General features: G+C 42.0%; 2 protein-coding genes across 2 annotated transcripts; both read left to right on the forward strand.

The window, feature by feature from the left end:
- Nucleotides 1–682: 682 nt before the first annotated feature.
- LOC124064788 (tripartite motif-containing protein 16-like) lies at nt 683–3152 on the forward strand. The gene is made up of 2 exons (XM_046399564.1): nt 683–2559; nt 2594–3152. Exon 1 carries the CDS (start codon nt 801–803, stop codon nt 2475–2477), a length of 1677 nt encoding a protein of 558 aa, XP_046255520.1. The 5' UTR covers nt 683–800; the 3' UTR covers nt 2478–2559; nt 2594–3152.
- Nucleotides 3153–4962: 1810 nt separating this feature from the next.
- LOC124064786 (tripartite motif-containing protein 16-like) lies at nt 4963–7147 on the forward strand. Its single transcript, XM_046399561.1, has 2 exons — nt 4963–6827; nt 6862–7147. Exon 1 carries the CDS (start codon nt 5063–5065, stop codon nt 6743–6745), a length of 1683 nt encoding a protein of 560 aa, XP_046255517.1. The 5' UTR covers nt 4963–5062; the 3' UTR covers nt 6746–6827; nt 6862–7147.
- Nucleotides 7148–13456: the final 6309 nt, after the last annotated feature.

Genomic DNA, 13456 nt, shown 5'->3' on the forward strand with positions numbered 1-13456 from the left:
TCTGGACAAATACAGTAGAACTAAAAGCCTCTGATACCATTAAATGTACTGCATGTTTGTGAATAGAATGTACTTTTACTCACAAACATGCAGTGCTGTGCTCAAGTACACATTTGAGGTACTTGAGTCTTTTCAGGACATTTTCTACTTCTGCTCCAATCATCTCAGAGGACAAGTTTTACTTCATGAAATTCATCCCTAGTTATGTTGTTTTTTACTCCCAAAACATGTGAAGAGTTCATAATGTGATGATTTGTAATGAACTACCAATTAGTTGATTAATCAGTTGGGGGACTGATAATTCAGTTCCAGATGGAACCAAGAAAGCAAAGGAGTCCTGGAAGAAGTCAGTGAACGCATCATACGCTTTCATATCACTGAATGAAATGTTCCCTGTCAGAGTTTTATTCTGTGATGCGTTCAGGTTGATGTTACTGCTGCAGGATGAAAATAAACAGAATCTGAGGAAAAGTCTGGAGAAAAGTCAGCAAAGTCTGAGGAGCTGAGACATATTTTACATCTAAAAAGTGAAACGTTTCCAAATGTTCAGCAGCTTTTAACTGAGGCTTCAGTGTGAAGGAGGAGACAAAGTTCAGATCCACAGAGCTGCTCCTCTTCCTGGATTGAGTCAAAGCTCCATAAGCCCTCCCTCTTCTCTCTGATGTCAAACACTGCAGCTCCACTCTGTCCTCATGTTTCCTTGTTCCCTCCCCTTCTCATCTGCTGTGTAGCTCACAGATCAAACTGCTTTCACTTTTGAGGAACTGAAAGTCAGACCGTCGTTGTCACTGAGAGGCGAAATGGCGCAGAAAGGAGTTCAGCTGAATCGGGAAACCTTCTCTTGTTCCATCTGTCTGGATCTACTGAAGGATCCGGTGACGATTCCCTGTGGACACAGCTACTGTATGAACTGTATTAACAGCTTCTGGGATGGAGAGGATGAGAAGACAATCCACAGCTGCCCTCAGTGTAGGCAGACCTTCATACCGAGGCCTGTCCTGGTGAAAAGCACCATGTTAGCAGATTTAGTGGAGGAGCTGAAGAAGACTGGACTCCAAGCTGCTCCTGCTGATCACTGCTATGCTGGACCTGAAGATGTGGCCTGTGATGTCTGCACTGGGAGAAAACTGAAAGCCCTCAAGTCCTGTCTGGTCTGTCTGGTCTCTTACTGTGACAAACACCTCCAGCCTCACTATGAAATATTTAAAAACCACAAGCTGGTGGAGCCCACTGAGAAGCTCCAGGAGAACATCTGCTCTCGTCATGATGAGGTGATGAAGATGTTCTGCCGTACTGATCAGCAGTGTATCTGTTATCTCTGCTCTGTGGATGAACACAAAGGCCACGACACAGTGTCAGCTGCAGCAGAAAGGACTGAGAGGCAGAGAGAAGTCGAAGTGAGTCTACAAAACATCCAGCAGAGAATCCAGGACAGACAGAAAGACCTGAAGGTGCTTCAACAGGAGGTGGAGGCCATCAGTCGCTCTGCTGATAAAGCAGTGGAGGACAGTGAGAAGATCTTCACTCAGCTGATCCGTCTCATGGAGAAAAGAAGCTCTGATGTGAAGCAGCAGCTCAGATCCCAGCAGCAAACTGAAGTGAGTCGAGTCTTGGAGCTTCAGGAGAAGCTGGAGCAGGAGATCACTGAGCTGAAGAGGAAAGACGCTGAGCTGAAGAAGCTCTCACACACAGAGGATCACACCCAGTTTCTACACAACTACCCCTCACTGTCAGCACTCAGTGAGTCCACACACTCATCCAGCATCAACATCCGTCCTCTGAGATACTTTGAGGATGTGACGGCTGCTGTGTCAGAGCTCAGAGACAAACTACAGGACGTCCTGAGGGACACATGGACAAACATCTCAGAGGCTGAAGTGGATGTTTTACTGTCACAACCAGAGCCCAAGACCAGAGCTGACTTCTTAAAGTATTCACGTGAGATCACACTGGATCCAAACACAGCACACACACTGCTGTTATTATCTGAGGGGAACAGAAAAGTCACAGTAATGAAACAACGTCAGTCTCATCCTGATCACCCAGACAGATTCACTGTTTTGCCTCTGATCCTGAGCAGAGAGAGTCTGACTGGACGTTGTTACTGGGAGGTGGAGCGGACAGGGGGAGGAGTTTGTGTAGCAGTCGCATACAAGAACATCAGCAGAGCAGGGGGGTTGAATGAAAGTGGATTTGGACTGAATGACAAATCCTGGTCGTTATGTTGTTACACAAACAGGTATGTGTTTTATTACAACAATATCAACACTCCTGTCTCAGGTCCTCAGTCCTCCAGAGTAGGAGTGTACCTGGATCACAGTGCAGGTATTCTGTCCTTCTACAGCATCTCTGAAACCATGACTCTCCTCCACAGAGTCCAGACCACATTCACTCAGCCTCTCCATGCTGGACTTTGGATTTATGGTTTTGGAGCCACTGCTGAGTTGATTAAACTGGAACAGACAGAAGTCATTTAAGGTTCAGTGGGTTCAGTTCTGTGTTTTAACTCTTCAGCTTCTTTTGTCTTCATGTTTGTTGCTGAGAGCTGATTGTTGTGGCGTCTCTTCACTGCACTGAGATCAGCTGTCAGTCGGTACTTTGACGTCTTCTCACTTGTTGTTCTGTAAATGTCTGACCTTGTTTAGCTGCTTCTCCTTCCTGTGTCTGTTTGGCCATGGAGGCTCTCACTGCTCACGCTGACTTTAGTTCAGCTGAACTGATGAAGAAGCAAACGTCTCGGAGCTCTAAATGTGTGTTTCATCCCATAATTATGACTTAAAGTGGGAATATTTGAATTATTTCTTAATGTTTATCTTTTAATGAGAGAAACGGGCTTCCATACTGTTCTCACCACTTTTTGAATAAATCTTTATTTGCATTTACATTCATGTGATTGACAGACCAAATCATGTTGTTGTTGTTGTTGTTGTTGTTCTGACAGTGTGATTATCCTGATGATAATCAATAAGGAGCTCATTGATTATGTCCTTGTGCACAGCTGAGATTCTGCTCAAACAAACTGACTGTGTGGATGAAGTGAATCTGTACATGAAATCACTGAACAAGAGCCATTTAACAGACTTTACTGATGGGCCGTGTGAACAAACTGAAGGTTTCCATCATGAATAAACACACATGAACAAAGTCTTGTCTTCTTGTCTTCCTCCTGAAACACCACAGCCTTCATGTTGAGAGAAGAAGAGCTTCTGTCGGTCCGTCCGTCTAAAATACTAAAAATACAACAAAAACAGCTTCATCACAGAGAAACGAGCAGAGTTTAGCTCATTTCATTTATTGTTTTGTTTATTTTCATGAAGACGAAACCTCAACAAAGACACCACGGTGCATTCACTGACCGGTTAAGCTGCTGATGTATGCTAGCTTGCGGCTAATGTATAGTAAGGTATTCTGGCTGTTTGGAGTAAACAAGCATGCGGTCAAACTCACTCCAGTGATGAACAGAAGTTATTTGGTGATCAAACTTGTGACGTGAAAATCTGCTTTGCTGTCTGTGTGAACCTGTTCATCATACAGCATAAGGTGTTCGAACACAACAACAGCCTCACTTGTTAGCCTGAGCAAGCTTGGTGGCTTGAAGCTAGCAGGGCAAGTTTCAGTAACCGGCTGGCCTCAGCTGCACCCACGCTGCTCCTATCTGAACATGTTTGGTTTGGGTGAGTCAGGAGGAGTCGGACAAATGAATGCAGTGAAACCAGTTTTAACTTTGAATCAACAACAGTCAGAAACACTCACAAAGCAAATGTGGTGAAGAAATTAGCCTGAAAGTACAACACACACATGCATAATGAAGACATTTTCCCACATTTAAGGCTCCTTGTTAGTTAATAATAATAATATATATACCACAATATATGGAAGAAGAACTTTGAAAAATAAAAGTTCGCAGTGCCAGAGGTGTGATGTAACCAAGTACATTTATTCAAGTCTCTTTAGATATGTCACACAATTCACTACATCCATTCAGCAGGCTTTTAAGATCACTACACAATCATTCAGTTTCACTGCCATTTCAGTGGAAATGTTGCCACCCTGTCCTGGTGATGTCATTTGGAGCCAGAGTCTGTGCAGTGGAGATCGGCGAATGGAGCTGTGGTATTGAGATCCCGCCCACAAAGACCGCTGATGACTTTGTTTCTGCTTGTCATTCCTTTATGTCGGTTTTTCATGCTGTGAGCAGCACAAACTAAAGTCCATTCAGCATCGTCATAAGTGGGTGGAGGCAGAAAAAGACACCTCAAAATCTGGACAAATACAGTAGAACTAAAAGCCTCTGATACCATTAAATGTACTGCATGTTTGTGAATAGAATGTACTTTTACTCACAAACATGCAGTGCTGTGCTCAAGTACACATTTGAGGTACTTGAGTCTTTTCAGGACATTTTCTACTTCTGCTCCAAACATCTCAGAGGACAAGTTTTACTTCATGAAATTCATCCCTAGTTATGTTGTTTTTTACTCCCAAAACATGTGAAGAGTTCATAATGTGATGATTTGTAATGAACTACCAATTAGTTGATTAATCAGTTGGGGGACTGATAATTCAGTTCCAGATGGAACCAAGAAAGCAAAGGAGTCCTGGAAGAAGTCAGTGAACGCATCATACGCTTTCATATCACTGAATGAAATGTTCCCTGTCAGAGTTTTATTCTGTGATGCGTTCAGGTTGATGTTACTGCAGCAGGATGAAAATAAACAGAATCTGAGGAAAAGTCTGGAGAAAAGTCAGCAAAGTCTGAGGAGCTGAGACGTATTTTACATCTAAAAAGTGAAACGTTTCCAAATGTTCAGCAGCTTTTAACTGAGGCTTCAGTGTGAAGGAGGAGACAAAGTTCAGATCCACAGAGCTGCTCCTCTTCCTGGATTGAGTCAAAGCTCCATAAGCCCTCCCTCTTCTCTCTGATGTCAAACACTGCAGCTCCACTCTGTCCTCATGTTTCCTTGTTCCCTCCCCTTCTCATCTGCTGTGTAGCTCACAGATCAAACTGGTTCAACCTGTGAGGAAAGTGAAAGTCAGACAGTCGTTGTCACTGAGAGGCGAAATGGCGCAGAAAGGAGCTCAGCTGGACCGGGAAACCATCTCCTGTTCCATCTGTCTGGATCTACTGAAGGATCCGGTGACGATTCCCTGTGGACACAGCTACTGTATGAACTGTATTAACAGCTTCTGGGATGGAGAGGATGAGAAGACAATCCACAGCTGCCCTCAGTGTAGGCAGACCTTCATACCGAGGCCTGTCCTGGTGAAAAGCACCATGCTAGCAGATTTAGTGGAGGAGCTGAAGAAGACTGGACTCCAAGCTGCTCCTGCTGATCACTGCTATGCTGGACCTGAAGATGTGGCCTGTGATGTCTGCACTGGGAGAAAACTGAAAGCCCTCAAGTCCTGTCTGGTCTGTCTGGTCTCTTACTGTGACAAACACCTCCAGCCTCACTATGATGTGGCTCCTCTAAAGAAGCACAAGCTGGTGGAGCCCACTGAGAAGCTCCAGGAGAACATCTGCTCTCGTCATGATGAGGTGATGAAGATGTTCTGCCGTACTGATCAGCAGTGTATCTGTTATCTCTGCTCTGTGGATGAACATAAAGGCCACGACACAGTGTCAGCTGCAGCAGAAAGGACTGAGAGGCAGAGAGAAGTCGAGGTGAGTCTACAAAACATCCAGCAGAGAATCCAGGACAGACAGAAAGACCTGAAGGTGCTTCAACAGGAGGTGGAGGCCATCAGTCGCTCTGCTGATAAAGCAGTGGAGGACAGTGAGAAGATCTTCACTCAGCTGATCCGTCTCATGGAGAAAAGAAGCTCTGATGTGAAGCAGCAGCTCAGATCCCAGCAGCAAACTGAAGTGAGTCGAGTCTTGGAGCTTCAGGAGAAGCTGGAGCAGGAGATCACTGAGCTGAAGAGGAAAGACCCTGAGCTGAAGAAGCTCTCACACACAGAGGATCACACCCAGTTTCTACACAACTACCCCTCACTGTCAGCACTCAGTGAGTCCACACACTCATCCAGCATCAACATCCGTCCTCTGAGACACTTTGAGGATGTGACGGCTGCTGTGTCAGAGCTCAGAGACAAACTACAGGACGTCCTGAGGGACACATGGACAAACATCTCAGAGGCTGAAGTGGATGTTTTACTGTCAGGACCAGAGCCCAAGACCAGAGCTGACTTCTTAAAGTATTCACGTGAGATCACACTGGATCCAAACACAGCAAACACACGGCTGTTATTATCTGAGGGGAACAGAAAAGTCACAGGAATGAAACAACGTCAGTCTTATCTTCGTCACCCAGACAGATTCACTGTTTTGCCTCTGATCCTGAGCAGAGAGAGTCTGACTGGACGTTGTTACTGGGAGGTGGAGCGGACAGGGAGAAGAGTTTATGTAGCAGTCGCATACAAGAACATCAGCAGAGCAGGGGGGTCGAATGAAAGTGGATTTGGACTGAATGACAAATCCTGGTCGTTACGTTGTTACACAAACAGTTATGTGTTTTATTACAACAATATCAACACTCCTGTCTCAGGTCCTCAGTCCTCCAGAGTAGGAGTGTACCTGGATCACAGTGCAGGTATTCTGTCCTTCTACAGCATCTCTGAAACCATGACTCTCCTCCACAGAGTCCAGACCACATTCACTCAGCCTCTCCATGCTGGACTTTGGATTTGGGATGTTGGAGCCACTGCTGAGTTGATTAAACTGGAACAGACAGAAGTCATTTGAGGTTCAGTGGGTTCAGTTCTGTGTTTTAACTCTTCAGCTTCTTTTGTCTTCATGTTTGTTGCTGAGAGCTGATTGTTGTGGCGTCTCTTCACTGCACTGAGATCAGCTGTCAGTCGGTACTTTGACGTCTTCTCACTTGTTGTTCTGTAAATGTCTGACCTTGTTTAGCTGCTTCTCCTTCCTGTGTCTGTTTGGCCATGGAGGCTCTCACTGCTCACGCTGACTTTAGTTCAGCTGAACTGATGAAGAAGCAAACGTCTCGGAGCTCTAAATGTGTGTTTCATCCCATAATTATGACTTAAAGTGGGAATATTTGAATTATTTCTGAATGTTTATCTTTTAATGAGAGAAACGGGCTTCCATACTGTTCTCACCACTTTTTGAATAAATCTTTATTTACATTTACATTCATGTGATTGACAGACCAAATCATGTTGTTGTTGTTGTTCTGACAGTGTGATTATCCTGATGATAATCAATAAGGAGCTCATTGATTATGTCCTTGTGCACAGCTGAGATTCTGCTCAAACAAACTGACTGTGTGGATGAAGTGAATCTGTACATGAAATCACTGAACAAGAGCCATTTAACAGACTTTACTGATGGGCCGTGTGAACAAACTGAAGGTTTCCATCATGAATAAACACACATGAACAAAGTCTTGTCTTCTTGTCTTCCTCCTGAAACACCACAGCCTTCATGTTGAGAGAAGAAGAGCTTCTGTCGGTCCGTCAGTCTAAAATACTAAAAATACAACAAAAACAGCTTCATCACAGAGAAACGAGCAGAGTTTATCTCATTTTATTTATTGTTCAATTTTTGTTTCATCTGACCATAAAACAGAACACCAGAAGTCCTCTTCTTTGTTCAGATGAGCATTTGCAAAGGCCAAGCGGCCTTTTGTGTGCCTTATCTGAAGAAGTGGCATCCTCCTGGGTCTGCCTGTCTTTCTTGAGATGCTGCCACCAGCAGAGCCCAGATTCACCAGGATGGCCTTGGTGGTGGTCCTTGGATTCTTTTTCTCCTCTCTCACTATCCTCCTGGCCAGCACAGGTGTTACTTTTGGCTTCCGACCACATCCTTTGAGATTTTCCACAGTGCAGAACGTCTTGTACTTTTTAATAATACTTTGTAGTGTAGCCATTGGAACTTGAAAACATTTAGATATGGCCCTTTGCTGACTTGTGAGCAGCCACAATGTGCAGCCGCAGATCCTGTGAGCTCCTTTATCTTAGTCATGACTGTCCACAAACCAACTGCAGAGCTGCTGTTGTTCACCTGTTGAGCTGATTAAAACAGCTGTTCCCAATAAATCAGGATGATTAGGATGCTTTAGAACAGCTTGGACTGGTATAGAACTTTGGATTTTATTATAGACTGTGACAGTTTGCAAAGGTTATGAATAATTTTGGTCATGCCACTTTTTGTTCAAATGTAAATAAAAGCTGAGAAATATTTTTTTCCACAATAATGCCTCTTGTACATCATCTTATTATCTTCTGAGAGACGCCTTTGTCATTTCCAAACAAGAAAAAACTTCAATTAAAGTAACTTTGAGTCATAATTTGACAGGAGTATGAATAATTTCGGGCTTGACTGTATATACCACAAGATACGGAAGAAGAACTTCGAAAAATAAAAGTTCACAGTGCCAGAGGTGGGGTGTAACCAAGTACATTTATTCAAGTCTCTTTAGATGCATCATACAATTCACTAAATCCTTTCTGACTACCACACAATAATTCAGATTCATTGCCATTTCAGTACATTTACTGTTTTACTCTGAAGAATGAATGGTCCAGTCATGTGGAGAATCAGAGTTGACCACAGGGTGGTGCTGTTGCCTCATAAGGAGTCAAACTTCAGTGTGTCCCAACTGCAGCAGGAAGAAATACTCTGACGATTTACTTCAGTAAAAGACAAGACAACTTTATTTGTACAGCCCATTTTTACAAGCGGTTTGTCTCAAAGGGCTTTACATAACATCACAGCAACATCCTCAGCCCTTCGACCCTCACATGGACTGAGGAAAAACTCCCAGAAGAACCTTTAACAGGAAACACTGGGAGAAAGCTCAGGGTGAGCAGCAGAGGAGGATCCCTCACCCAGGACGGGCAGGAAGGCAGTTAACAACATGAGATATGGGACAGATGGGGAATGTTCAGTCAGGGGAGAGCTGATGGAGGCTGATGGAGGCTGATGGAGGCTGATGGAGGCAGCTCCTGAACAGGAAAAGCAGCAGCAGCAGGTTGGTTGATGAGCAGGGACAGCAGGCAGGGTAGAAGCACAGGGGAAGGAGGTGGTGCAGGTGGAGGTTGGTGCTGGTGGGTGGAGCTCTGGAGAAATCAGTGAAGACACAGAGAGAGTGCGAGACACCAAGGCCAGACTACACAGTATAACAGATAAAGACGGAACAGCAAATGTGTAGAAGGAGAGGAGAGTAAAAAGGAGTAACACCACAGTGTATAAATACTATGTTACTACTTAAAGTCCTGCATTCAAATTTAGCAAAACGTATGAAAGTATTAACATCAAAACATGCTTCTTTTGCAGAATGTCCCATTTCACAGATCAGAAATACTTTGCCTCTGAACTGTTGTGAAAATCAAGTTTCAAGTAGCAGAACTTGGAAATACTCCCATAGTATTCAAATAGTCCCATAGTACTATTTGTCTACAGTACATACTGATACACCCATACATAATATTATTACTTCTAGTCAGCTGTTGTTTCCAGAGTCAAGAACTTCCAGTCACCTCCAACATGGAGTCCTCAAAACACTCAAAACAAAATCGTCACTAACATCACCATGGCAACAGGCTGTACAACCAAGAGCTCCAAAGAGAACATCGTGGTGGGACTGTTCTCAAAGAAACTCTAACAGGAAGAACTCCCACTCTCTGGAACCTTCGGCCCTGTAGGGGGCGCTCATGGGGAAACCCCATCCAGAATGAATGTGGGCTTATGGAGCTGAGGCCCCAAAATTTGATGGTGTCAAAAAAATGTCTGCCAGTTTTCCTTGTGTTTTCAGTATAAGTGTCAGAAACAATAAATAAAGTTCCAATATATTAGATTTTCACGACTTTGTATTGAATCATTTAAACATTCGTTGTGTTACATGCCAGTTTATGGCATTCGCCATTTTGGTTCAGTCAACCACTATGTTTGTGTTTTGTTTTAATCAGGACTTTACATAAGGACTATAGTGCACAAAACCGAAACCGTATTATTGTGGTTATGTTCACATAATGATAATTGAAGTGAGCATAACATAACGCTGCTAGTCGTAAATCGTTAACTGACCAATCAGCACACGTTAGCAGAAAGCTAGTGCATTATGGGCAAAACTGTCTGCCCTGTAGGAGAAACAAACGGGCTTTACCATTTTTTCTTTTCATTTCTGATATATAATTGATACTGTATTTGCAAAAACTAAAATAAAAATTTTGGTTTTAGTCCAGAAGCAGGTGTGAATAATATTTTTAGCCAGTCTCTATGCTGCTTCCATACTGTTGTCCATTCTTCATCAGATATAGATATCCCTCCTTCCTTTTCCCATTTTATTGCAATATGACGTTGAATATGGTTTCAAATTCAACAATTCCTTATACAAGCATGAAATAGCTCCTTCAATAGTTTCAGAATTATATGCTTTTATAAACAATTCAGTCAAATATGTGTTCGTCTTTGTTACATTTTTCATCTTCTTATCAACGTAGTGCCGCAGCTGCAGATATCGGCAGAAGTCTTGTTTTTCTAATAAATGTGACCTTTGAAGCGTTTCAAAACTGAGTAATTTTCCATCTTTCGTTATACTACATAAGGCTGTTATACCCTTAGCTATCCATTCCTTGAATCTATAGTCCAGTTTATTAGGTGTAAACTCTGAGTCACAGGCAAACCATTTAAGAGCTGTAATATCGTTCTCAAGTTCATGTTCCTTTCTGATAATTTTCCATGTTCTAAGGGCTCATTTCACCCATTATCGCAGTTATTTATGTAGAGTTGTAGGTTGTTATCAGCTACGATTGTCTGTATGGGGATGGAAGGAGTTTTTTCTTCAATAGTTTTCCATTGGGCAGTATATGACGGGTTGCACCAGCATACCACCGCTCTCATCTGCACTGCCAAATAATAATATCTAATAAAGGGCAAGTCCCTTCATTCCTTTTGTTTAGCTAGCTGTAAATTTTTGAGACGGACCCTTGGTCTTTTACCTTGCCATATATACCTAGATAGCATTTTGTCCCACTCGTCAAATTGGTTTTGATTAATCTCTATTGGAAGGGTTTGAAATAGATATAAAAGTCTTATTCATTTTAATAGAATCAATCATTATTGAACTAAAGCTTAAGAAAGGAGTTAAGTTCCATCTCACTATGTCATCCTTTATTTTTTTATGTATAGGTAGATAATTGTATTCTCATAATTTTGTGAGATCTTTTGGTAGGTTGATGCCTAAGTATTTAAACGATTCTGCCATGCTAAGGGGTAACTACTTCTGATTTTACATGGTGGGTTATAATTATATGTGATTAGGTATTATGGGTTTTATCTATATTGATTTAGTACCCTGTTAACGGACTGTACTGCTCAAATGCTTGCATCACTTTAGGTAAAGAGTGGGTCGGGTGCCCAAGGTAGATCAAAATGTCATCCGCATAGAAGGCCAATTTATATTCCATCCCTTTAATAGTGATTCCTTTAATATCTTCTTCTAATCTATCATTTTGTCTAATGTACTGAGCTAGTGGTTCCAAATATAGTACGAAGAGCAATGGTGACCATGCACAACCCTGCCTGGTTCCCCTTTCTAGCGTAAAACTACTTGATAAATATCAATTGATTTTAATCCTAGCAGTAGGATTGTCGTATAGTGCCTGTATGGGTTTAATAATTGTATCATGGAAGCCAAATCTATGTAAGACTGTGTAGAGAAAGTTCCAGTTGACCGAATCAAAAGCCTTTTCAGCATCTACGCTTATCACTGTTGCTTTAGATATTAATTCTTTTTTTAATTCTTTGTACCACTCAGCCGTAAAACCATCAGATCCTGGTGACTTGCTTGCAACTTTTAATTCTTCTCCAGTTATATCCACAGTCATCATTTTATTTTGTTCTTCATCTAGGGTGGGTAAATCTAGGAGATTCAGGAAGGTGTTAATTTGGGTTTTACTCCCACCAGGGACTTCAGAATGTAGAGTTTGAGAAAACACTTCAAAAGTTTCCTGAATTTCATTTAGTTTATTTTTTATCACTTTTGTTCTCAGATCTTGTCACAAAAGGGCGTCTTGGCTGACGCAGAAAAGGCTGAACCCTGATGCAGAGTCTAAAAAGGGCAGGCAGGCGAGGCAGAGGGCCGAGCAAAAGTCTTTATTTACAAAAATCCAAAAAAAACTTAACAAAACAGGCTCACGCTTACTGTGAATTGAAATCAAAGAAAACTGTGGCAAAAAACTCCTGACAATACATGGCAAGGCAAGGCAAGGCAAGGCATGGCAAGACAAGCCAAACAGTTTCCTGGCATGATCAATAAAGACATTGTAAAAGTAACACTCAGGCACAGGTGACTGGGAACACGAGGACTAAATAGACAAGACAACGAGACACAGGTGACACACATTAGGAGGGAGAAAGCAATCAGGAAAACCAAAAGCAAAGCTACCTGAAAACAGGACACACAGGGGAAGTGACACTTTCAAAATAAAACAGGACATGACATAACCCTTGAACATAAAACATGGAAACACATGACAAACATGAAACATGGCATGTGGACTCAAATCGAAAGACAAAGCATAACAAAAAAACACCAGGCATGACAGATCTCTAATTTTATAAATTGTATTTTCAGTTTTCAGTTTCCACGCCAATACTTTTATAGATTTAGATCAACTTTCATAATGTCTCTGTTTTTCTTAATTTCTTGTGTGGTCAGACTATTAATTTCGTCCCTGATATTTCTAATTTCTCTTAATGTATCTTGTGCCAAATCCAGTTTATGTTTTCTTTCTAATTCCTTTAGCTTGTTTTTAAAGTCCTCTTATTTTTAGTTCCTAATTCTTTTCTTAAATGAAGATGTTGCTATAATTTTCTCTTAGAACAGCCTTCAAAGTATCCCATAGCATGGGAGGTGAGACATCTAACAAGAGACATATTTCAGATTTAATTTGTGCCTTAAAAGACGGGTCATTCAGCAGACTGGAGTTCAGTTTCCAAGTATTATTCTTTGGCTGTAGGTTAAAATCAACAGATAAGTATATTGGTGCATGGTCACTTAGATCTATTGTCCTGATTCCACAAGTATGTATTTTATCTTTGTCCTTCCCAAATGTTAAATAATCTATTCTTGTATAGAGACAGTAAGGAACAGAATAGTGAGTGTAATCCCTTCTGTTAGGAAAAAAGTCTCGCTATATATCAATTAATTCAATTCAATTTTATTTATATAGCACCTTATACAATCAAAATTGTCTCTAGGTGCTTTACAGAGACCCAGAGCCTGAACCCCCGAGCAAGCAGACAGTGGCAAGGAAAAACTCCCTTTTAACAGGAAGAAACCCTGAGCAGGACCAGACTCACAAGGGAGAACCATCCTGCTGATAGTCAGCTGGGTGAAGGAGGAGAAGAAGAGGTAGACAGGACAGAGAGGATGAAAGAGAGGGACTTCCTCTTGTGGGTCTTTCTGCTAGATGAATCTAACTTTGGCTG

The sequence above is a fragment of the Scatophagus argus genome, chromosome 9 (genome assembly GCF_020382885.2).
Source record: "Scatophagus argus isolate fScaArg1 chromosome 9, fScaArg1.pri, whole genome shotgun sequence".
Lineage (NCBI taxonomy): Eukaryota > Metazoa > Chordata > Actinopteri > Scatophagidae > Scatophagus > Scatophagus argus.

Coding starts and splice junctions, on each gene's coding strand:
- LOC124064788 (XM_046399564.1), top strand. CDS start 801: ATGGCGCAGAAAGGAGTTCAGCTGAATCGGGAAACCTTCTCTTGTTCC.
- LOC124064786 (XM_046399561.1), top strand. CDS start 5,063: ATGGCGCAGAAAGGAGCTCAGCTGGACCGGGAAACCATCTCCTGTTCC.